General features: G+C 39.1%; 1 protein-coding gene across 1 annotated transcript in view; it reads right to left on the bottom strand.

Annotated features, from left to right (window-relative positions):
- Positions 1-1,591: 1,591 nt before the first annotated feature.
- cdh2 (cadherin 2, type 1, N-cadherin (neuronal)) overlaps positions 1,592-27,228 on the bottom strand; it is a 51,758-nt gene continuing 26,121 nt past the window's right edge. Inside the window, exons 3-16 of the mRNA XM_067417108.1 lie at positions 25,812-26,020; positions 22,719-22,859; positions 22,395-22,550; positions 18,964-19,108; positions 18,709-18,881; positions 16,409-16,546; positions 16,135-16,320; positions 15,293-15,546; positions 14,456-14,598; positions 10,802-11,035; positions 9,657-9,890; positions 8,424-8,563; positions 6,051-6,215; positions 1,592-3,657 (exon numbers count right to left, since the gene is read on the bottom strand). Of these exons, the coding sequence (XP_067273209.1) occupies positions 3,451-3,657; positions 6,051-6,215; positions 8,424-8,563; positions 9,657-9,890; positions 10,802-11,035; positions 14,456-14,598; positions 15,293-15,546; positions 16,135-16,320; positions 16,409-16,546; positions 18,709-18,881; positions 18,964-19,108; positions 22,395-22,550; positions 22,719-22,859; positions 25,812-26,020 (2,525 nt within the window). The 3' untranslated portion in view covers positions 1,592-3,450. The remainder of the gene's footprint in view (positions 3,658-6,050; positions 6,216-8,423; positions 8,564-9,656; positions 9,891-10,801; positions 11,036-14,455; positions 14,599-15,292; positions 15,547-16,134; positions 16,321-16,408; positions 16,547-18,708; positions 18,882-18,963; positions 19,109-22,394; positions 22,551-22,718; positions 22,860-25,811; positions 26,021-27,228) is intronic.

The raw sequence follows: 27,228 nt of genomic DNA on the forward strand, positions 1-27,228 counted from the left end.
CACATTACACTGCTTTTAAATTGTTTTATACTGTTGTCTGAGTTTTGAACTCAGACAACAGTACATTCAAAAACATAACTAATAAGTAACAGGTTATTTTCTACACTGGTTTTGAGGCTCTCTCCTGAACGCTGGGTTTTGATGTGCGTGCCACACTGTAGATTTGGAAGTAAACGCCCACAGCTAAGATTGGATAAGATTTGCATATTTAATGAGCTTCAGCTCACCTGTCATTTCACGTGAGGTTTTGAAAGCAGCAACCGGAATGATTCTCTGGACCACAGGGCTCTTAAACGTCTTTATCTAACAAACACAATGATTTATTTCTCATCCACATGCGATTAATTTGAATATTTTTTTTGTATTACTTGCCCCGCCCGATCGGTGGATATAAGAACAAACACACAAGTGTGCGCCCTTCAAATTTCAAGTCAAGAGAGTGAACAGCGCAATCAAGAAAGGAATATTATTTCACTATTTGAGATTCACCGACCTGTTGACTGGCTTATGTTTTAATAGCCCATCTGGAAAAGACATAGCCCCACTTTGCGAGCCCTGGTCCATACATGTCTGAGTCTGACCCCGAATCGCAATGAACCAACAGACAAAGAATTCTCCAGACTATGACAGCGTGCTAAAGGTATGTTCTGTTAGACACGGGCACATTATCAATACGAGATATAACTTTGAGATACTATCACAAATAAAAAAAACGTTTTACACACATACGTGTGTTGCACCATTCCTGTCGGATCCAATATAGAAGGCACAACATTGTGTTTTAATCTCAATATGTCTGCAAATCCAGTCTCGACCTGAGACTTGTTTACAAACGATTCTGCAGTGAAATGAAGCTAACACGCGTGCGTCTTGCCCATGTGAGCTGGAACTTCATTAAAAATAAAGTTCAAACCACACATTCCTAATATTATGATCCGAAGGAAGCTTATGCAGCGACTGTGTTCTTCCACAAGCAGGAATAGCGCAATATCTTGCTATCTTCTTCGGCATGTTTATTGCTGCTGGCTAGCGTGATCCGAACAGCTCCATGAGTCGGTGGGCGGGGCTACTGAATTACACGTGCTTATTATTCTGTAGAGGCGGTGTTTCGCCACACGATGACATCAGGATGAGGCATATTGATTGATCGTTTTCTGGGCCTGGTGTCTATAAAAGCATTTCTTTGGCTAACAAGAAAGTTTTCAGCTCTGAAACGTACAGGATATTATTATACTACCATGACCTTTTATATATCAACAGCTCAGGGGAAAATACATTTCTCAATTCATCACCTTTTAATATTTTCGGTTATTGAAATCTCAGCACATGACTAACTTTTATGCTTGTTAAGAGTATATAGCGTTGTTTCAGCAACATACTAACACAAAACACCATTGAATTCAATTACGAGTCGAGTCTCTCATGTGGAGTGCTATTTGTGATTTGCTACTCATGTAGAGCATTCTAAATCGGTCGCTGGTGAGCTCCCATGATGCCTAGGATCCTGCTATAGAAGCCAGCTGCCTATCTAGGGAGTTGCTAGGTTTTGGAACAGAGCTAACACGTCGATGTAGCAAAGAAACCCAACAAATCAGCATTTCCAAAATTAGACTTTTATTGGTCATTTGGGCTGCAATGGGTCATAATATCAACAAGTAACTGCAAACAGAGCCCGCAGAACTCTGGACAGCCATCGTCCATTAAAAAGCTGTTAATCATCTTATGGCTGTGAGCCTCATGAGTGGACTGGCCTTGTACTTCCATCCTGCTCTTTTAATTGGCCCTCTCTGACGGCATCCAGTGATACACACACGCAAACACACCATTACGGTTCTCTAACAGGCAGAGACAGTTATGATGAGGGCTTAGGTCCACCATTACAGTTTAGTTCAAACATGAAGATCCCGAAGGATCGTGCATTTAGGAGTATGGCCTCGGAGCCTTGAACGTCAGTCGACCTCTTTGATCCGTGAGAGTGGCCCGGGGGAGAAGACAATGGAAATGCAGAACGTAGCAGAGAAGAACAAAGGAAGCGGAAAGTCAACATGGAATCCTTGATGAAGGACGTCAAGCAATGAAATTAGAGAACGGGCAAATGGAAGGTCATTAACTGGGCCAAAAGGGCGAAAGGAAAAAGGAATGTTACGTCATGAAAGGGGAGGGATGAAAACAACGGGTATCTGGACCAAACTTCTGTCTCACTTATTCGCTTTAGTCTCCTTTCGAGGTGGGCATTTCTTTATTTGTGTGTAAATAAATTTCAGAAAGACCGTTTTATACGTAAAAGATAAAAACATGCAAAAATCCTTTTGTCTGTAGTCCAAATTATACATATACAAGTTCTTCACGCCCTGTTCTTCTTCATAGACTACATCAAAAGAGGAAAAATGAAACAAAAAACTATGTACACACCATTTAATTTACAGTGGAGTAAAAAATGAAAGAATACCAGGCATGAAAGAATACCAGGATGACTAAGGCAGATGACATTTCAAAAAACAGAATGTTTTCATTTGCAAAATACTAAATCACTTCAAAAAATGCAGAGAGAGAGAGAGAGAGAGAGAAAGAGAGAGAGAAAGAAAATAAATGAACAAAACAGAGTTCTGCTACCAAATAATAATGCTCGTCTCCCATTTTGCAACCGGCTGCATAAGTTAACGTTTTGGTGGAAAAACAGTGAATATACTTTTTTTTTTTTCTTGAAAAAAAGAGAAAAAAACGCAACAAACAAAAGAAAATAAAAACAAACTGAAATCTATTTTCTAGAATACTGTACAAAGCTGTTCTCTCTGTCTATTCGCTCTCATTCTTCCAAAGCCTTCGTTTTGATACGTGACGTGAACGAACAGCGTGATGGTGAGAAACGCGAACGAAAGCGTGTAGAAGCGTAAAACATTATAAACAGGCTCACGACATTAACACTCCAAAACTCTGAGCCACCAAAGCCATTGAACAGAAAAACATCGTCAGATCAAATGAACGAAAAATGTAAAAACGAAACAAAAAAAATGTACAAAAAGGCACGTAATATCCCAGTGCTTCTGTACTGTGAGATTCAAGTGTAACTTAGCATTCATTTAACGTTCCTTCATACGTTTCGTACCGATGATCCTTCAAACTTAGGCGAAAAAATCCAGGACTGAACCAAAACTAGGCAGATTTCCTTCATTAGACCCCCTCCGTCTACCAACAGAGGGCCTCGGAGAGACCTGGTTTTGTTTCCATGGTGATCTTCCTTCCACTTTCTTGTCTCTTCGTTTCTGAGGATTCATTCTGTCTCTTTAGGGTATATTGGTTTCTTCATTGTTTTGATTCTGCAGACTGTCCACTTCCCGCAATTAAAAAAAAAGTGCCACACTGTTTGTTTTTTTTGATGTTGTTTCTTTTAATTTTCCTCCTCCTCCGGTTCTTCCTTCTCTTTCGGTGGTCCTGCGGTGATGGCGTAAGCTAGTCGTCGTTGCCTCCGTACATGTCGGCGAGTTTGCGGAAGCGAGGGCCCCAGTCGTTGAGGTAGTCATAGTCCTGGTCGCCTCCGCTGCTGGAGGAGTGAAGGGAGCTGAGCGATCCGGCCGTGGAGCCGCTGCCCTCGTAGTCGAACACCAGCAGGGAGTCGTACGGAGGGGCCGTGGGATCGGTATCGGCCGCCTTCAGACCCTAGGGAACGGGATGAGAACGGATGCGCTTTTAAAATAGACACATTTCAAAAATAGCACATCAACATTGTCTAGTACGAGCGTTTTCTAGTCAAATGACTCATTTGGGACAGCGTATTGCTGTTTAAGTGAGAAGGGGGATGGGATGGAGAAAAAGAAGGAACAAAAGAGGAGGAGGGGAGATGGGAGGAGAGGGAAGCGGAGAAGGATTGGGGTCGCCGTGCAAACAGATGCTGGGCTCTGGAACCGGCTAAAGCGTTTATTTATAAGCGGCTGCGTTCTGGAAACGCCACAGCTAAGCACAGTCTGAGCTCGCACAATTAAACAATGAAACACTGAATACTCTGTCAGGGCACTGGAGGAGTAACAGCTAAAGTGAGAAGAGGAAGGAAGGAAGGAGGAAGGAGTGACAATAGAACTGAAACCCATTAAGAAAAACAAGTGCGAGCGTCCCATTTCAAATGCGTCTGCGCTATTCTCTATTGTTTTGTAATAAATGTGTGCAGGTGAATCCACAATTTGAATGGACACAAAGACCACTTGTACTGACTAATATTTCCTGTTATGAAACAATGTATCTTGCCTCTCTGGAAATCTGCAGCTTTTCCAACATTTAAAATGCTGCTCCACCAAATTATTAGTTTATTTTTTATTTTATTTTTTAAGCTCTTGAGAAGTTTAACCTATGAACCTTCTCATATGGTAATCTTTAAAGATTATAAATAATAATATATTTTAACTTCATTTTATTTCTTCTATTGGCGAGGCACTTGATTGCATGCATAGGCGGCAAAAAACAAGATATTCTCCATAAATTTTAACTGATCAAAAAAAATCGATTGATTGGTGGACCTCACATTGGGCCACGATAAGTCATAATACACACAATTCTACCGTTATATTTAGCATTATGACATAACAACCTGACACAAAAGCTTGTGATATTTTTGCACAATGATAAATTAACAATATGATACAATGATAAATGAAAATGATAAATACAACATAATCTAACTATTTGTAATTATAAACAAGTGTGGCATAAATTTATGTACAACATAAATGTGTGGCAACTGTCTTATTGATTATAGTAAATATATATATATATATATATATATATATATATATATATATATATATATATATATATATATATATATATATACATATACATACATATACATACATTTACTTAATTATTTGCATATGTATCCTTTTTTAGTTTCACCTATTTGATTAAAACGTGTTACTATGTAACTTTGTGGAACTTAGATGTTCAAATAAATAAAGATGATGATGAAATGGCATTTTTGAGTAATTTAATTCAATAATAGGGGATGGGTTGTGGAGTGTGGGCACCGAATGTCAGAAACATAAATATGCCTGCATGTTTTGTCTGTAATAATAACAAAAACTAGGCCTTTACAAAATATTAAAATACTGGATGATGTACTTCATCAGCCAAAAAAAGCTGACGCTGGATGATCACAACAACATTCGCTTTCCCAATGGAGCATAGAGGCGCTAAACATGCTAAAGCTAACATTTTAAATTTCAGTTCATTTAAAAGGGAAACCAGCAGTAATAGGCATGTAGTACAGTACTCTGGATATAAAGTGCAAACAGAGGCAGAAACATTCTATAGACAAGATCACGTCTACCCAGAATTTTGGTAGTGGATCAAACATCCGAATGCACACTGAATTTGAATGTTTAAAATGCCTCTGGTGCCTAAAAATGCTGTCTAGCTAGGAAGCTCACTTGGTTTCGCAACGCTGCCATATTGTACAAATAAAGTTCTATTCTTAGCATAACACTCTCCAGACAGAGTGCTAACAGACTAAACACTGTATAGACATACATGTGACATAATTCTGAATCCTGAAGTCGCTTGTCCAAACAAATCTTTCCACAGACGTAAAACGACTATAAACAAAACTCAGAAGTGACAATTTCTGTTCACGTTCAAAAGCTAAAAAAAAAAAAAAAAGACCGCTAAAAAATCCTAACTGACGGGTTTCTTTTAAATACAGTTTGGTCCAAACGATTGGCAAATGCTGCCATGCATAAAGCCTGTCTGTCTTTTAAGTGAGGCTGCTTACATTTAGCAGTAATGTTTAATTCATTACCTGATTTAAGCAGTTTTTTGCTAATCTCACCCTGCTTTGAGTGCAGTCGCACTGCTTAGAGCGTGTGAGGTCTGCATGTGTGCGTGGGAGGGCGTGCATCCACAGACTCCAGCATGAGATATTGAATCCTTGAGCCTGGCTAATGATCAACAAAACTAAAAGGGCCTTGGTCCAATTAACCAATCAATCACCATTAAGTCTTATCACTGGTGCCATCGAGCCATTTTATATGGCGCGACTTCAGGAGAGCGGACTCGCAGCCTACCTCGTGGATGAACTCTCCTATGTCTCCGGGATGGGGCGCGGCCGAGCGGATGGGATAGTTGGGCTCGGAGTGCATCGGTCGCTCGTCCAGCCGGCGGATCCCGACGGGCTTGATCATGTCTGGCTCCAGAGTATCGGGCTGCTGCAGCTGGCTCAGATCATAGTCCTGAAAAAACACAGATAGCCAGAAGAGACAATCACAAACAGGGTTAGAGGTCTGCGCAAAGCCCTTGGATTTCTGGAAACATCTGCATGCCGAACAAGGAACGTTTTGACCTTAGTAATGCAATTTAAATTTGCTTTGTTCCATATGTAGGGCATTCATGTGGGTTTTCTTTTCAGAAGTTAGCTAAATATGATAAAAACCTTCCTATGGGAAAAGTCCTATTTAGAACAAAATACTTAAAGACCCCCAGAGGTAAAAATCTAGTTTTTTAATGTTGTTTATATGTTTATGTGGGGTTTTAAATATGTGCAAATTAATAAGTCAACACCATTGTGGAGTATTTTCATCCTTAAATCTATGAGTCTCTTGTTTCTTACGTCGGCAACTACCTTTTAACCAATCACATCAAAGTTTAGCCGGGTTTTAGCATTTTATTAACTATTCTCTGAAGCAGTGGAGTCTCAAGAGAAGCCAGGTTATTCCGGCATAGTTCTCTGTTGATATGAAAAATATAAACTATGGTGAACTATGTATATGGTGTATGTATACTATATGCCTTTCTCGCGTTTCTAAAGATACTGATTTTCAGAAGGCATCTGTCTGACTCTGAGATCGCGAAAGGGAACATGGTTTGTGTAACATTAGCAATGCATTATTAGCTGTTTGATAATGAACTCAAGCAAAAAGCTAATCATATTAAATACTGTTATGCGTCCGATGTTGTAGAGAGCGGTACATAAAATGAATTACCATTCTGACACATCGACTTGCAAGCTTGTATGAGTGAGTGGAGGTGGGGCTCATTTGCATATTCCTTGATCCGCATATACTAAATGAAGCAAGGGTGTAGTTCATAGGAAATTTGAATGCCATTTTGGCGATCAAATATGAGTTTTAAGGGATACAATTATTGACTACAGTGGGACTGTAATGTACATCTAAAAATATATATAAATAAAAACGTTAAAATTAAAACTAAATGTTTTTATTTATTCCGATTTTTTATTTCTTTTAATTTAGCAAGTAGCCATAAATAGCTTTGTATCCACTTTATTTTGCAACGCCAATGTAAACTACTTTTCTGTGAATGTGAGACTTCTCATCAGCCACTATAGGTAAATAAATAGAAGAATAACAGTGCAGTAAACAGTAAAACTATTTGCGCTACAAGCCAGTGTAATTATGATTATGATAACACATTAAAATAATTTGAAAAGAAATAACCGTTTGAAATATCAAGCAACATAATGGACTGTGTTTGTACTGCTAAAATAACTGGAAGTACATTTACGTTACAAATGGCCATGCCTGCTGTTATGTTAAATATAAGCTGGATAAAAAATATGCATTGATTTTCACCATGACGCTACATTTTGCAATCAGCAGGGTCGTTGTGTAACACATGCCTGTAATTGACTGCACTAATTAGTTGGTCCACTATGTGGCAATACTCACAGTTGGCTTGTTGTTTTCAAGAACTACTTGAAGAAGACGATGGAAAATGCCATTAAAAATAACCAAAGAAAAAGGTGGAAACAACAAAAAATGGATATGGAAGAGGTTAGAATATTTGAAAGATGACATGTCTGAACAGATTTTTAGTCCATGGAGTATTACTTTGAAAAGCTAGAAAACCCAGCCGTGCTCAAGATGTAGAGGCAGGTTGAAAAAATTCAGTGAACCCCAGGCTTTACAGTACATTACTAATGTTTTTTAGATTTAATATTTTAATTAAAATAGAAAAATGCCAAATGTTTCCTGTGGGAGTTTAAGGAATGGAAAATATCATTAACTCATAAAACCATAAAAAAGTCTCCAAAATTATTAAACTGAAAATGTGTGTTGTGTGTGTGCGTCTGTGTGCGCTTAGCACAGAGACGCTTTACAAAAACCAAAGTTTGGCTCAAATGCAAATCTACGAGTCTCACACATACACGCTCCCACCGCCAGGCAAAGCAGGAACTGTTTCATCAAATTTAAAATTAGTCTCTAGCATGCTATGACTTGTAATCATCATTACTTGTGAAATGAATGCTGAAAATGATTTGTTGAGATTTTAAACCAAACCACACCGCACAGCTCAAATTAAAATCGTGAACATTTACCTGCTGCTAATAAAAATTTCGAACATGTTTTTATTAAACATGCTAGGCTGAGTCTAGTTATTGTGAGCTGAAATAATTGTGTATGCCCAGCAGCAAAATGTACCTGGTCTTCCTCTCCGCCGCCCTCCTCGTCGTATTTGAGTATGTTGTCTCGCACGTCGTCCTCTGGATCGATCAGCAGCTGCTTGGCCTGTCTCTCTTTATCCCGTCTCTTCATCCACATCACAAACATCAACACCAGCACTGCAGCGAGAGACAGAAAGTGAGAGAAAGATCAATATAAAACGAGCAAAATGACTTGAGATCAGACAGTTATAGGTGCAGGGTGTAATTTTTAACACCGCCAACCAAAATTGACATTCTCCAAGCTCCGCCCTCTCAGTTACCACTGCTTGCTGAGACAAGCTTCAGAGGTTTCCGTGAGCGGTGTGATTTTTCAGTAAAATGGGCGTATAAGGTAGTAATTATTCTGACAAAATTCTGTGACACTGCAAAGTATTTTATCTGGTGTCTTTCTTTAAAGTTTACATTTTAAAACTGTAGAGATTGCGCAAGCGCTAATCATAAGCTGTGTTTCCATCCAAATTGCTAATTTAATTTAAACGGAACAGTTTCTACATCCCATGTGTTTTAGAACAAAATGTTCACTTCCATGGAAGTCTGAGCGAAATAGAAATGGAAGGTATGGCCATTGGGAAACTACTCTGGCTCTTTTATTAAATGCAATAAATGACTTTAGAGTGCAGAGACATTCAAAAAATGTCACTGCTAGTGAATGGAGGCAGATACCTTATTTTTTGTGGGCGTCAGAATGTCAGACAGTTTTGGTGGTGACAGGAGCCAATCATTTTGACGACAGACTTTGGCTTTGGCAGTGTTTCATGAAAACCAAAGTCATATTTACACAATGAGATTGGTCCAAAGTGAATCATTCAGTCACGTCTTGAAGCACATGATTTGTTTATGCTCCTCTAGAAATGTATTCTATAAATCATAGTTTGTATTTATGTCATCGAACTGAATAAAGCATTCATCCACCTCAAATGTGCTTAGAAGTTAAAATATATATATATATAAAATATCAAATAAAAATAGAAACCCAGCTAAAGTCAACCGAAAGGAGAAAAGCATCATTTAATTTTGATTCAACTGATAACATTGGTCTATGTGAACAGAACTGTTGCTATCATTTCCACAACAGTCTCGCTATGAAATCTTTTGTGACTATATCGCCTCTGCAACCAAAAGCAGATCACATGTGCTTGACAGAAATGTGACCAACTGATAAGAACTCCAATGCCTGGAAGAAACAATCTCTGTCTAGTGTGTGCCTTACCCAGCAGGATGATGATGCAGATAAGAATGGCGATGATGGCTCCGGTGCCCAGCCCGGCTGCCATGATGCGCTCCATGTCCACGCAGTCGCCGTGGTGATCGCACTGGCACACTTTGATGCGCAGGTAGGTAGTGTTAGACATGGGCAGGTTACCCGAGTCTGTGATGCTGATGGGCAGCTCGTATATCCCACTTTCCAGGTAACTAATTTTCAGACTTAACTGAGCATAATCGCCTACAAACCAATCACAAATATGACAAAACACATGCGTCAGATAAAGTGTGGCGAGAAAAATAAATACATAACTGACTAATTCCGATTTGTTAAAGGGATAGTTCACCCAAAAATGTACATTTTATGTTTATCTGCTTTCCCCCAGGGCATCCGAGATGTGTGTTTGTTTCTTCAGGAAAACACAAATTAAGATTTTTAACTCCAACAGTTTCTTTTATAATGCATGTCAATGGGGTGTTTTCTATGAGAGTAAAAAATACAGACATACAAATCCATATTAAACACAGTGGCTCGTGGCGAGACATTGATGTCTTAAGACACGAAACGATCGGTTTCTGTGAGAAACCGTACAGTATTTGTGCTATTTTTTGTACCTCATATCAGAGAAATTGTATCTAGCATTCCCAATGTTATTACTTCCGTCAAAGAAGGTCAAAAACCCTATCATAGTGATTGCGCGGATCGGTCGAATGAGGAATCTATGTAAATATATATCTATGATCGTGCAGTGTTTTTAACCCTACTTGACGGAAGTAATGGCATTGGCAATACAAAAGTAGATTCTTCTGATGAGGTAAAAAAAATAACATAAATACTGTTCGGTTTCTCGCAGAAACTGATCGTTTCATGTCTTAAGACATCAATGTGTTGTCACGAGCAGCTGTGTTTAATATGGATTCGTATGTCTATGTGTTTTTTACTCTCATCGGGACTCTCATAGAAAACACCGCATTGACATGCATTAACTATGATAACGGTTGGAGTTAAAAATCTTCATTTGTGTTCTACTGAAGAAACAAACACACATCTTGGATACCCTGGGGGGAAGCAGATAAACATAAAATTTTAATTTTTGGGTAAACTATCCGTTTAATCCCAGAAAAGAGTTTTGATGAAGCATTGTGGCATACCACTGATTCGAGTCAGTGTCCAGTTCCTGCGGATGTCAGACGGTCGGTTAGGCAGTTCAAAAGCATAGGGCCCAGCGTTGGGGTTGAGGTCTCCATCTACAGCTGTGATATTGATCGCGTTGGGCTCAGGGCGCTCGCACACTTCTGCTTCTTGAGGGAAGACTCGAGGTGCGTTATCATTTATGTCCAGTAGGTAGATTTGCAGAGTCCCCGTCCCACTCGCAGGGGGGACACCTGATGAAGGACAGAAGAGAAAAAGAAGGAAAAGTCAATACAAACATTTTCTCGTGTAGCCAGACCTTTGACTAAGAATAGTCAAATAATCACATTTTAAACACTATTTTCAACATTTAATCTAAATACGTAACCTATATGACAAAAGATAAAATACATTTTTTGCATCTTGACACCTGGAATCTGACTTTAACAGAAGATTCCATACAGCCTTTGCTTCTGAACAGTCAATATGCTTCGTGACTGTGAACGTTTTGTGGGCGTGAGATCTGAGCCGAGACTAATAGTTGAAAACAGACAATACAGATGAACTACAGCAGTTAATGACTTTAAGTTCCTCTCATCTGGGTTGGCTGGCATGATAACTCGTTTATAAACCATAATGCACAATCTATATGATCCAATCAACCAGCCCACGTCCATAAAATATCTGCAAACCACCACAGACTTGGCCATCCCTACTTAGAAAAGAGCTTAGTTTCTGTTTCAACAAGAGTAACAAGACCTTTCGACTTCACTGATCTTTAAACAAAGAACAAGAGATGGGGAGAGCCGTGCAGGCAGGCTGACGGAGCTGCGGCTTTCCGTTCTACTCCTGCTGGCCTTCACAACCCTTTTTTTAATCTGTTCCAGCCTGAGAACAACTAAATCAAGTACGACTAAGTACCCTTAATTTATTGAATCAGGTGTGCGATTCAGCATTGAACTAGATGCGGAAAGGCTTCTTTGTGGGGAAGGGTTTCGGTCAGCAACATACTGCTACTTGCACACAAAGATTTAACTGAGCGGAGGCAGGAATTCACTAAGAATGCTAAGTTAGCGTTGTATATTTGCACCCGCTCTCTGCATTGTTTTAGCGGATCTGTTCAGAAGACAGTTTGCACAATGCAATTCTTGTTCCACAACATAACTCTGCTTAACTATCATAATACGATGCATTGTTTGAGAAATGAACTAGCTAGTCACAAGAGTTTCCTGAAAATTTAGTCACATATAAACCATGTTGCTTCTGCAACCATTTGGCTTTCGCTACAGAGGAACCTTTTCATAGTTCCTAGAACTATTGGCATTAGTACCCACTTTTTGCAGTGTTTGCACTGCAGCAACTAGGAACGATTTTAGTTCTAGAAACAATAACTTTTACTCCTACTTCCTACCCAGCATAACAAGAATTACCAGTGAGATAACTGTAGGCTGATTGGCCAAATGCATGCAAAACACCGGCACCAAGCTGTTATATATTTACTCCACGAACTACCTCAAACCTGAAAATCAGTGATAATGGACCTCTTAACATAAGGCATCAACCACATGACAAACGCAAATACTTTTAAATATACTGTCTCCTTTATTTGTATAACTGTTCCTAGAAAGAACTGTTAAACAGATCATAAACTAATGGAGATTGTGAGTGCTGTGTGCTCAGGCTCTGGCGTTTTCAGCTCTGTCAAAATAAAAGTCCCCCACGCCAGAGTCACAACAACAAGTGCGGCTTACGTCGCTTCCGAGTCTCTACTGACAGAGTGAATGAAACCAGCAAACTGGCCCTAGGGGAACTAGAAGTTCTCAGAGAACCACCCTGGTGGCTAGTTTTTATAACTACCCTGTGTGAATGATGTAAATGACGTCATGTCGGAGGGGGAGTAATAACTTCTCTGGGTCCTTTATTTAACTCAACCACACGATGATGTTTGCAAATGTTTGTTGAAACTATGGTCTCGGAATAAGTGAATTAAGTTGGTAATAGTGGCAATTACGACTGTAGTTGGCTAACGATTCTTTTGGGAAACGCACCCCAGATCGGTTCAGAGTCCTCAGTTGTGGTGGATGCAGCAGACTACAATTATATGAAATACTTTTCTGTAACTGTACAGCATCACTGCACTATATGATCTGCCTTTAAAGGGATAGTTCACCCAAAAATGTAAATTTGATGTTTATCTGCTTTCCTTGAGGGCATCCAAGATGTAAGTGTGTTTGTTTCTTCAGTAGAACACAAATGAAGATTTTTAACTCCAACCGATATCATGCTTAATGCATGTCAATGCGGTGTTTTCTATGAGAGTCACAATGAGAGTAAAAAAACACATAGACATACGAATCCATATTAAACACAAAGGCTTGTGACGACACATTGATGTCTTAAGACACGACACGATCAGTTTCTGCGAGAAACCGTACAGTATTTATGGTATTTTTTACCTCATATCAGACACATCTCATCCAGTATTCCCAATGCCATTACTTCTGCCGAAGAAGGTCAAAACAATGGCACGATCATAGATTGTGTACATCTGCGCAGGCAATAATGAGGAATATATATATATATATATATATATATATATATATATATATATATATATATATATATATATATATATATATATATATATGTATGTGTGCGTAGACATAAACGTATCGTCGCAAGCCACAGGGCTTAATATGGATTCGTATCTCTATGTGTTTTTTTACTCTCATAGAAAACACCCCATTGACATGCATTATACAAGCAACGGTTGGAGTTAAAATTCTTAATTTGTGTTCTACTGAACGAACAAACACACTTACATCTTGGATGCCCTGGAGGTAAGTATACAAGCATAACATTTTCATTTTTGGGTGAACTATCCCTTTAAAATGCCAGAAGTGCACTACTGTAGCGCACAGCTGGATATAACACTCTTCTCCATATTTTCATCAATTGCCGTTTCAGTGATTGCTAGAAAATGTGCACACACATCCCTTTTAAATTAAAATGTATAAAATTATTTTTGTAATTAAATAAAATTGCTTGATAAAATTACCCCCTGCTTTCCAAAGCAAAGATAATTGCCCATGCAAGTAGCATTTTTCCCCGCAAATACTGCTGATCTATAACAAGCCTAATTTGCATAGAAAGGTGTGTTTGTGCTAAAAAGAATGACAATGACTTCATTTACATACAGTGCATTGTTATTTCAGGGCATTTAAATATGGATAACAGGTGGGTTTTTGCACTGGAATACCACAGACAAAAATGGCACAACTGTTTAGTGAGTGTTTCAGGAGACAAGCTTTCAAATTTACAGCGTGTGTGTGAGAGGAGGTTTGTTTCAGAGCTCTGATGCAGCGAGAATGTTAAACACCGCAGCAGAATAGGGCCTAGCAGACTTCTGTAGACTCTTTCACACAGCGGGTAGTGTATGTGCATATGTGTGTGTTAGAAAGAGGCTGCTTCAAAGAACAACCCAGTGAAAGTGAGTGCGTAGACATTCAGAATGTGTTTGCCTATGTTGTTGGTGTGATCATTAACATGGATGTGTGGGCATGTGTATCTCTCTTCGGTTGCAATTCCTCCCTAAAGCTAAAATCAATGGAATCACTTGATCTCAAGTGCTTCTGCATATATACACATACACATACAAACACCGTTGCCCCTACCGTTGTCAGAGGCCATAAATGTGGCATTGTAGAGATTGTTTTTAACATAGGGAGATTCTCTGTCCAAAATAGCAATTGTGGAAATTCGTCCATTGTTGGGGTCGATCTCCAGCCAGCTGGCAGGGTCAAACAATTTAGAGTACCTTTAAAACACAAACACACCAAACAGAGACATTTAAATTTTCATACAAAAAAAAACAAAACAAAAAACACAATAGTTATATGTGGAGTGGCATACTTTCTTAATACTATTTCTGCAGTGTATAGTACATATACTAAATTTGTCAAAATAAGAAGGATACAACCGAGCATACTGCACTTGGCACTGTATCCAACAATGCAATGCCTACCATTTCCAGTGTGACCAGTGTTGTTATCATTAACTAAAACTATTCAAAATTGCTTTTGGTAATTAAAATAAAGCTGAAATAAAATAATGCCTGCTCTTTTTCACAATTAAAAAGAAAATACTGGACAGTATACAATTTATACCGTCAAATATTCAAGTAGCAAGCTAGTATTTCTTTCTGAACATACCCATTAACATTTAATCATAAAGACCATATTTATGACCATATATGTTACATGACTGTGTTACAACATATTCTTTTTGCTCCTGTACCTTTAAGACTTCTGTATGTAAATAACCTCTGACATGATTGACTGAGCGACAGTCTCTGAGTGATTCATTTTTGCAGCTTAGTTTCCATAAATGTTCTGGCTGGACTAGCAAGAAAGCTCTGCTTTGCTCTTCATAGTGCATTAAACTCTCCTATTTCAAACAATCCTTTCCGAACTTGGAACTGTGTGTGTAGATGCATGTGTGTGTTTTAATACCTAATAGTCTGCTGCATATATCTGTCTGGATCATGAGCAGTAAAAGTCGTTAGCATCGACCACTGTGGAAGCCCCTCCTCCAGTTTGATCTGTTTGGGGTTGGGGTCAAAGTTTGGGCTTTCGTTCACGTCGATGACGCGTATGGACACGGTGGCTGTGGATTGGCGGGTGCGATGGATCCCGCTTGCCAGCGGCACCTCATTTTCGGCGAGAACAGTCAGCATGAATGATCGATTCATCTCAAAATCAATTGGCTGTACACAAGAACACACACACAAACACACACACACACACACACACACACAAAATTAAGTTAAAGGAGCTGTTAGGGAAAATAATCAAACTGATACAATGAATGGATCGTGTTGCAATTAAATACACAGAGGAGAAATATTTGAATAATAATTAATGAATGACTCATTCTCAATTAAGAGACATATAAACCATTAGCTCAACAGCAGGTGGAAGCTGTTTCCATGGAGACCGTCTTTTACTCTGTATTTGAACCTGTGCCTATGAGACTCTACCAAGATTCTAGTGAATAGCAACACAACCCAATTACAGCGTTTATACAACAGTTAGTTCTGGTCCACGGATCTAATTGGCCGAGCAGAGTGCTGAGACTTTTCACTGTTTATATCACTCCGCTTATCTGTGTATGCAATGTTCCAGACCAAAGAATGTGAGCAGTGCGGACTGAAAGTAGAAGTACGTTGTGTGATTTTCTGTCATGTGTGACCAGAAAGTGTAAAACCCAGCGGTTCTGAAGCAGAATCGTTCACATACTCAGTTCCAGACCATCTGTCAGTATGTTTATTTCTCAGGACGTTTGTGAGCGTTACCTTGACAACGGTGACAAGGCCTTCGTTGGTAACAGGGTCAGTCGGAATGGAAAAGCGTCCGGTTGGATCCCCAGATATGATCCGGTACATGGCATTCCAGGCAGGAGTCCCCGGTTCATCTTTGTCAGCCACGGTGAGATTCGTCACTATAACATTCACACGGTTCTCTGGGACCTCACCATGGAACTACAGAGACAGACAGAGAGATCGATTTTCAGCAAAGATGGCTTTCGCGAGACGCGTGTTCAAGTGTCTGTGTGTGTGTGTCACTCACAGTCTCTCGGGTGAACTCCGGAGCGTTGTCATTGACATCCAGCAGGCGTATGACAGCAGTGGCTGTGTTGGACAGACCATACGTGGGGTTTCCCTCCATATCGGTAGCCTGAATGATCAGGGTGTATTGAGGCACCTTCTGCTCGGCACAAAAACAAGAAAAGTTGAGTTGAAAACACAGGAAGGAAATGGTTTACAGCAGTGGTTCTCAACTGGATAAGGAATATGAGAAGCGATATGTTTGCAGGGCTGCCAACTCTAACGCATTTAGCGTGAGACTTGCACAGTTGACGCGCTCACGAAACATCTTTTTTCTCCCGTGGCAAAAAATCACGAAGCAAAGAGGACACAGACAGACATGACGGAGCAGGTTATTTTTTATATGAAACAATGTCTCAGCTTTCAAATTCTGTAAATTTTATTACGCTTGTCAAACAATAAATGCTGTTTTGGCGCTCTTAAATGTGACGTGACAGATCACTGTAGCACCTCAGTTCAAGCGGCATGCGAACTGATCGTCTCTTCTTCTTTACTAGAAGTTAATAGTAAATAAATATGAATGAACATTAAAAGCTATGTTGAAAGATACAGTACAACTTACGGAAATGTATCATGTCTCATGTAATTGATCAATCAGTGTTTCAACCACAGAAAGGGCTGGAGAACTAGACTGGGTAAACCCAGCCTGATCTGCCGGCGATTTGATTTCACCCGACATCTCAATCTGGAAACCTGTACATTCATTTCTCCTGCTTCTGTTACACTTTTGCGGAAACCAATCACAGACTGGCTTATCCACCTGGCACGCTATTGATGGGTTTAACACGATGACAGATAGAGAAGCGATGGGTCTGATTGGTTGAAGGACTATCCAATTGTGTACAGAGTTATTTGAATAATGCCAGTTGATCACGCTTCTTGTGCAGTAGACAATACAGAGCAGACTCCCCGGACCAATGTTCAATCTTAAATTGAGCTTGGTCTGGTGATAGCCAGACAACTGGAGAACAATATGTCAAGTAACATTACATTTACCTCAGGAAAGCCATTTAATAACCCTATCATGTTAGTTGGCTAGAAAAAAATTGCTATAGAGAGCAGTATTTTGCTACATACAGTATATTTACTATATTACATATTTATTATATTTTTACTCATATCATTAAAGATATTATAATGTTTTATTATATATATATTTATTATTTTGAGTTGTTAAAAAATCAATTAGCCTAGCAGCCCTGTATTTTTACAGCATTAATTGAGAGATTTTTTTCCTTGACAAAAACGAACATGTAGCTGCTGTACCGGAATTAAATCGCAAGCTTTTTGAAAGTGTGACATTTCTGTCAAGCACTAATAAAAACAGTAGCCTACCATTCATCGTACTATGTTGTAACTAAACTAAATGAAATTCTGTTTAGTTACCAACATTTCTGACAATACACAATTACAATTCTTTAGGGTGACCATATTTGGATATAGGGGGATAAAGGACACGGCCCGGCAATGAGAACACAAATGATACTCGAATTTTACTCAGAGATGCCTTATTAACTTTATTACATTTAAAGTATGCCCTCTCTGTATGGATAGAAAATTGTTATATTACAAAATACTATCTATAACCAAAATGTCTGTGTCCTGAGAAAACAGGAAGTTTGGTCACCCTAACTTCTTAAAATAAGCTTTTATTTTTTCCAAAGTAAACGAAAAAGTTGGCAGCCCTGTCCAGCCCTAATCTTATTACTTCACCCCATTAGAACAGATAAGTGGCACATTTTGGGGGGGTTTTGACACACCAGTTGAGAACTATGGAAGCTTGTTTCCGAAGCAAAATAAAAATAAATAAAAAAAGGTAATTGCTATTGCAGAATTTTATCTCAAAATTCTGACTCTTTCCCCCTCACAATTCTGACTTGTGAGATATAACTTCAGAATTGCATGATATAAAGCTGAGATAAAAGTCACGGTTATCACAATTATCTATAAACTATAGATATTACTATAGATATAAACTATACTATTAGATGAAAAAGAAACTTAACAAAATAGAAATGTTGCTTCAGCAACTAACTGAAATTAAATAAAATAAGTTCAAGTTAAAGTATTAGAATTAAAACTGAAATAAAAAATATATTACAGCTAAAAGTAAATAATTAAAGACAAAAGTTGAACTAAAAAAAAAAAAAGTAGAATCTAATTGGAGATATTTAGAAATACTATATTAATATATAAATAATTATACAATAAAGCTAGTGGTTGTATATTTTTGACATTCTGCTAGCACACTTCTCCTCATACCTCACGGTCCAGGCCTGCAGCTACAGTGATGATTTTGCCCGTCTTGTTGTTGATAGTGAACATATTGGAAGAGGGGCTCTCTGGGGTCTGGGAGAGGATCTTGTATCTGAGCATCCCATTGGCTGTATTTGGGTCATCCTTATCCTGGGAGGTCACCGTCATCACAAATGTACCTAGAACCGAGCAAAAAATGTTGTTTTTTTGTTTTTGTTTGGACACATAAACTGCGTCAAAAGCGTGAATGTGTGTGTGTACCTGGTTTGGCGCCCTCATCCACGGTTCCGTTCCAGATCTGGTGAGTGAACTCGGGCCGGTTGTCGTTCATATCGATGACATTGATGATGATGTCAATGGGGTTCTCCATCTGGTTCCCGTTGATGTCCACGGCATGAGCACGTAGCTGTGAACGCAAACGCACACTTATAGGCACAGTTTACATGTGAAATCTTTATGAAAACAAAAGCTGGAACAATAAACACACAAGTCTACATCTGAGCAGCTATGCAAACAACATCTACCCTTTCACTGCTTTTTTTCATCCGAAAATACTCTACAGTTCAAAACTTTAGGAATGGTAAGATTTAAAAAAAACAAACAAAAATACGAATTTAAAAGAAGCCTCTTGTGCTTACCAAGGCTGCATTTACAATCATTAGCGCAATCCTTTGATAAATAGAACGTTTCAATTAACTTATTTAAAATATTTTTATTTGTAACATTTTACATTACTGTTAATTTGGATCAGTTCACTGTGTCCTTGCTGAATAAAATTATCACTTTACAAAAATTAAAACCGTTCTAACTTTGTTCAGCTATGAAATGCACAAAGTGAATTGCCTTCAGAATCCAGTTTAGAGAACGACACTGAACATCCACAGTATTTTTCAGTGTCTTTATGCCATTATGAGCTTTTTATAATGCAGCATTCAAACGAAATGTACAGTATTCAGTTCACACATTTTCTGCAGCCAAACGAGCAAAACTGTAAAAGCACTAGCAATACTGACACACTGTCAGCGGAAAAGAGGCTATTAACCGCCACACTCATTTACAGCGGTTATTCGGGTTAAGAAACTGATGTAGTTGACTTGGTTGCAGTTTGCGTGCTGGAGCAGTTTTAGGTCTGCTGCATATATGCATGAGCTATCCGAAGGAAGCCTGATGCTCCACCTTTGGCACCATTAGGAAGCAAATCATTTCATATTCATGTAATCTCTGCATAATTTGAATCTGAATGTGGATTAGGTAGACACTGAGGGAGGTTAACAGCCTCTCGGGTCCAGTAGTAAAGTGAAAGGGTATTGAAACCAGGCAGGAGAAGTTTGAAACTACTTCCAGGGGAGATTGAGGATTGTTCTTACTTAGGAAAAGCCAGATTTAGGGAATGCCCCCCTGCGAGCACAATGAACGAATGTGTGTGTGTGACTTAGTGTTAGGATAAGCTCCTCCGAGTTTAATTTTGCCTGCTCTCCTCTTCACGGTACAGTGGATTAGAGGGATGTCAAAGGTCACATTCTCAGACTGGCTGCCATGGTAACTATGACACATGTAATTTATTGGGAGTTTTAGAGGGCTTCTCTCTGTCCTGGATGGAATTCACAGATCTAAAGACCAAAGGCCTGGTGTTTAAACACTGTGTATGCATGAAACAGCATAGAAGAGTGCACAGGCTAACCCACGCACACGTTCGTTTTTTTATAAAAAATAAACTTTCAATTAAAATTTAAATAATAAATCAACTCTTTTACTGGGCAATTTGGCGACTCCGCTGGCCAAACAATGAACTGAACCATTCAAAGCACCACATTTATAATAATGCTAGTCTTATACTTTAAGCATCATGAAGGAGTAATACAATTTATTTTTTTATAGCTAATTGAAAACCCATTAGAACATTATACAATAAAGGGACATTGCGTAATTATGGAAGCCCATTTCCAACACTAAAAAATAAAAAAGTGCGACTTTTTATCTCAGAATTCTGACTTTGTTTCTCGCAAATGCGAGTTATAAAGTCAGAATTCTGAGATATAAACTCAATTGTGTGATATAAAGTCACAATACTGAGAAATAGTCATAATTGTGACTATATCAAGCAATTGCGAGTTTATATCTAAGATTTCTGACATTATATCACACAATTGCGAGTTTATATCTCAGAATTCTGACTACATCTCGCAATTGTGAAAAACAAAAGTCAGAATTTTAAGATAAAAAGTCCCAATTACTCTCCCGGAATAGGCTTCCATTTTTTAATAGATATTTTTGCATTAACAATATTTATATGAGAATTATAATACATATTTCAGGGATATATCTCATATATATATATATATATATATATATATATATATATATATATATATATATATATATATATATATATATATATATATATATATATATATATATATATATATAAGAAAATTTATCAGTTGAGCCCAATTAGATATAATGATGTTTTATCAAGATATTATTTTTACATTTAGATACATATGTAAGGCAGAAGGCCAGAAAATATACTATATGGGGTTTAGTGTTTTCCTCTTTAAGTTTGTACCATTTTTCTATTTTGTTTAAAATATACTAAAAACAAACAAACAATGCACAACAAAGATCATTACCAAAAACGCCCCTGAGTGCTTGTGATGTGTATCGCTCGATGTTTTGACGTGTTGCTCAGTTTAACTAGAAACGGTAAAATGGTCATAGTTGTCATTAGATCTTCCAGTCTGTTGGAACCAAGCCAGGGTCTGGACCCAGACCGTAGTCCGACATTTGAATATGCCTGACCTATATCTTATTGGCACAGATGAAATTTACCATCAGTATAATCAATTTTCCTTGCTAAATCTTTCTTTAGTAAATTTTACTACATTTTCCTTTAGTATTTTTACATGATTTGCCTAACATATCTGGATATGAGTTGAAAATTATATTCGGATGATGTTATGCATAACAAAATATGTGGTTATTTCAGTGGGGAATCTTCCACCATAACTTATTTGTAGGGCTGCCTTCTAATAGGTCAACTAAATGTTAGTCAAAGAAAAGAGGCTTAGACAACAAAATATGAATTATTTGGTTAGTCACAGAAAAAAACAAACAGGAATTGCTGAAGACACGCGACATATGTAAGTAAGTAGCCTACTGTCAGTCACTTTACATGCCACTCGCTCAAACGCTAACCTAGATAAATGTGCGCTATTATTAGGCTCATATCCAAGTGTTTGTGCAGTGTGGAAGTTTATTAATAAATTGTTAAAATGTTCAGACAGTCTGCTTACTGTTTTTCCAGACATTCATAATTACTTTTGCCGGTGTGCTGTGGCAAGCTTTATGTGTGCGCTTGAGCGCTTAATTCATATTTTAAATGCTCATTAGTATTTCTCTGTAATCTAGAACAGTGTTAAAATATTCATTCTCAACCCTAAATCTGAAACCATTTTCCGATGCCACTCCCCAACCCCAAGTATATATTTAAATAATTAAATGCATATCATAAACGTCCAACTAGTCGACTTAAAGGCTTACATGAGTGACTGCTAGTCGATTCGAAAATTCTTTAGTTGAACCCTACATAGTCAAAATCTTGTGCAATCATTCATAAGGTTTCATAAATTTTGCACATACGTTTTACATGACATCTCGGGACATTGAGACATAAACACACACAACACACTTACATGGAAGTTGGGGATGTGTTCTCTGTCCAGTGGTTTGGTGACGGACAGGATTCCTGAAATGGGGTCGATGATAAACAGGCCGGTGGGGTTTTGGTCGGCTCCTGGTCCGGTCACGCTATAGCGCAGTGTGTTACTCTTGTCCTTGTCTGACTGGATCTGAAACACACACACACACACACACACATTTTGCAGGATAAACATAAAACTGAATTTCATGCATGTGAATGACAACTCAATGAATGAATTACCGTTTATTTTTATGTACGTTTTCGAATACACTTCACATGATGAACCAATGTTGTTTTTCTTTGTGTACACACTCACTTTCACAAGCTCTTCGGGGAATTGTTTTCTGGAGTTCTCAAGCACGTTGACAGGAGGAATGACCCAGTCTCTTTTCACGCGATTCACACTGCCGTCGCCCTTGACAACCACACTGTGCCGCGGAAACAGTATCACTGGCACCTGGCGAAGAAAAAAAAAAAACAGAGAAAAAAGAACAACAGTTAGATTCACATACACCCACACGCTCAATGTACATTAGGTGACGTGCACACACCCACACACACACACACACACACGCACACACACACGCACACTCACACACACAGTGCAGCACTTGCAATACATCTGCCCTGGCCCCAAATAATTACAGAATTAATTTTACCCTCTGTAATGGGGTCATAAATATCACTGCTGCTCCATCGTGAAATCCCACAGCAGTAACACCCACATAGTGAATGTAAAAGTGTGTGTCAAGTTTGCAGTATTGTTCCATTTTCCTTTTCTATGAGCCGAAGGCAGCCAGAGATGTGCTTGACCAGACATTTGCCCTGCTCTTAGTGTTATACAGAACAAAAAACCTTCTAAGTGTTCACTTAAGAGTTCCTTACCAACTACCAACACAATACAAAGACCACTTTAAGATTTCTTTATGCAAGTACAAAAGAGTGTGTTTGCTTATAAAGCGACTCGATATTTCCTCTCAGTTAATATCAACCAAGCCTCCCTTTCTCTTGACCTATCTTCTCTCTCTTCCTCTCTGAGGTGAAATATTGCTGGTAATGACAGCGACATGGGGGCGGACGGCAGTTCGATGTTGACGGAGGGAGATAGATTCTCTAGTTTTTCTCTCTCGCTGCTATGACTCAGGTGATGAGCTAACTCATTACCCTTGTACCTCCTCACAGTCTCGCCAAACCAACAGCATAAACATCGAATGAACTGATGGAAAAACATCTTTCGTCACAGTTCGTTCTCGTTTACTTTTCATATCTCCCATTTTCTCTCTCATTTCACATTCATCGCCTTTCTATTGCTGTCTATTATCTTCATCTTTATAGGGCTGGGCATTTGATACTTAATGAAATTCAAAATGTTTAACTTTAAAATAAGCAAGGAATGTTTTTCCAATGTTTTATTTTATTTTACAAAATTAACTCAAGATTGATGGATACAGGGTTCCCAGTCTGCTTGCCAGTTAATTTCTATGATGTATCCATGAATTAGCCATTCGTGAATACTTGATAAGATTTTTATTGAGTTTATCGAGCTTTATCGAGCCATCTGTCGCAGAAATACTTGACCATAACTAGAAACAATTATATTGTCATGGCCTTTTAAGATTTTATTAATATCCATTTATTGTCATGACTTTTAGAACCCTGGAAAGCACACTTATGTGGAATATTTGCTGATATTTTCATGTTTATCAGGTTTGCGGGAACCCTGAATAAAATAATTTTCGTTCAAATACACCAATAAATCAATACATAGTAATAACAGCTATATTTATCTACACTACCTTTTTAAAAGTTTGGGGCCTGTACAATTTAGTTTTTAAAGAAAATGTAAACTTTTATTCAACAAGGATGCACACTTGCTTTCAACATTGGTAATACTAAGGAATGTTTCTTGAGCAGCAAGACTAGCCTGACAAGCCAGACCCACATCAAGATGTTTGGTCTGGAAACTCACCATAGACAGGGCTCAATCTGAGGGGCGGGATAAACGGTTGTCTTTCAAACTCCCTCTGCAGGATAGCGCTACAACCAACCAGAGCAACGAAGGTGAAGCAGAGCTTGTTGATAGATTAAACATTCACCGTATCCGGTCGGCAAAACTCCGAACACATCTTCCCTTTTTAAGAATGACTTCAGTGCCGTTCTTTGTTCTTTTCTCAGAGAAAAGCTTAACTCCAAGTCTTCCAGAATCGCGGTCAAAGCTGATTCGAAAGACCGCCGTTCGCCAGTTTCTGTGTTACTAGAAGCACGCAAACGCAACTCGGCCGTCATCATTATGGCCCCGCCCACCGACTCTATACACGATGTGATTGGCCTGACAAGAGTTTGGCGATTACAGCTCAGAAGGGTATTGAGGGTTGCTAGACGACACTCGCGGGCAGATTAGATTTGCTATCAGCAAGACAGCATATTAAAATTATTTCTGAAAGATCATGTGATGAGTAATGATGCTGAAAATTCAGGGTGCCATCACAGGAATACATTTACTTAAAAAATAAAAACTGCTTATATTACTGCTTATACTTCTGATCAAATAAATGCAGCCTTGGAGAGGATAAGAAACAAACAAAAATTATACTAACCCCAAAATGAAAACTGCCTTGCAGATACTTTTGCCACATTCTGAGAAATGACGAATCTTTGAGTTTTGAATAAAACATACCCATTCATTTTTGCTAATTACTTTAAATCGGAGGTGTAATGAAAACATCTCACAAGATAAGGAGGGACTAGTTGCAAAACTAGTGTAATGGCACGTACTTTAGAAAACGTAATGGACAAATTAAAAGCTCATTAAAATCGACATGATATTCCCAGTGTTGCAAACTCATGGGTAATATATTGTGACTGCCCACCCTTCTCCCTCCTTTGCCTCCTCGACCATCTCGGTCTTTATCTCGCCCTTATCCGCCCTCATCCCCCGCCGGCTCCTCTCGTCCTCCTTCCCCTTGGCGGCAGTGTGTGGGCATGTGCGAGTCAGTAATAAAGAGTAAATTCTCCCTGTCTCTGAGCAGAAGGCAGGGCTATGAGACATATGGTTAGTGTTCCCAAGCTGAGGGTCCAGATCTCCACTGTCTAATGTATCCTCCTGCCTTAATGTCTCTTTAGCATCGTTAAACATTAATTACAGCCCTACTATCAACGTGTTAGTGCTCTGCTAATTTTCTAATATAGTTTTATTAGTGCTTTGGCTTTGTCACAGAGGCCCTCGGATGAAGAGAGACATTTTGTGAGCTCACATTCGCACAATGGCTGTTTGATAGTGTAATTGCAGCGTGAGGCTAGTTTAGAAACGCCATGCGCTGTTAGCGATCTGACACGGTTATAATTAGTGTGATTTTCGCAGTCACGCAGCCGCCGTTCCGTTAACGTGCGAGTGCGCCTCACTTCCTACCTGCTTGGGCTGGGTGAAGTTGACGTGCACCAGCCATTGCTCTTGAGACTTTGCGTCCTTGGCCTTAATCTCCAAGCTCTGCCCCTTCCTGTCGGACAGCTGCAGGGTTCGCGCGGCGAAAACCGTCCCGTCGGCCTCTATCCGGAAATCAGCGGGGTCTCCGCTCTCGAAGCGCAAGCCGGAACCTCTGCCACAGTCCACGAAATCCACTGCAAAAGAGAGAGAGAGCAGACTGAGTGCAGGCCTTCTTTTGTTTTTAAACTGCAAATATCTTTTTGTGTGTGTGTGTGTGTGTGTGTGTGTGTGTGTGTGTGTGTGTGTGTGTGTGTGTGTGTGTGTGTGTGTGTGTGTGTGTGTGTGTGTGTGTGTGCAAAAAACAAACAGGAAATCACATTCCCACTCCTCGACAAGGGAATAATGGTTTTACTTGGTTTTAAAAGTGAGGACAAGGAGAGCGAGATGGAAAGTGCGCACTGACACACACACAGAGAGAGAGAGAGAGAGAGAGAGAGAGAGAGAGAGAGAGAGAGAGAGAGAGAGAGAGAGAGAGAGAGAGAGTTGGTAGGAAAGGAGAGCAGGTACAACTTCTGAAGCTCTTCTGCATTATTCATGCTGAGACATCCCCTGCAGGCCCCCAGGTGTGCTGAGGAACGGAGGAACAGGAGGACGAGGAGACAAAGAGAGAGAGGGACGAGGGGAGGGAAAAAGAGTGAAAACTGAGAAAAAGCCGAGTTGAGAGGTATCTGCGGCACAGCACTGGAGGGAATCGCATTAGAAGTACAGACATAAACAAATGAATGTGCTTTATTTATTATGCCGCAATTAGAGAACACAGACAGACAATTACACGCCCAGAACTGAGAGAGGCACCGGGACGCTCTCCTATCAGGACGCATTTGTTTGCAAGGAGCCTCGTATTGACTGGGCTCATTTGTCTGACATTTTTCATCTTTCGAGCAGAACGGCAGATCTCATTATCCAGCCCAGGTGGACGGCACACGTGATTTCTCAGAGCGTTAACGTGACACGGTATATAGCTGCAGTGGACGCACGATTACTGACAGGGATTCATTTTACCGTTCATCAGTTCTGTCAGGGCATGGACAAATCATAGAAACAAATGTAACCGCATTAGGGTTGGCCACCTCCATGCAAACATGCACAGACAGCGCATGATCAATTTGCAATATCACATCAATTTTGTTTTCCAATTAAATTTCCAGTTTCCAATTCTCCAAATATTTATTGGGGTGGGCGATATGGCCAAAATCTTATATCATGATACTTATTATTTTTTGCTTTAAATTTCATAATTCGTATCACCATTTTCAAAATAATTTAAAAAACTAATACTAGCCTTAATAACTGAAGTAAGCTGTGATAAAGAAAGAAACCAAACTACAGTAGTACAATGACA

This window comes from Pseudorasbora parva, chromosome 15 (genome assembly GCF_024679245.1).
Source record: "Pseudorasbora parva isolate DD20220531a chromosome 15, ASM2467924v1, whole genome shotgun sequence".
NCBI classification, from domain to species: domain Eukaryota; kingdom Metazoa; phylum Chordata; class Actinopteri; order Cypriniformes; family Gobionidae; genus Pseudorasbora; species Pseudorasbora parva.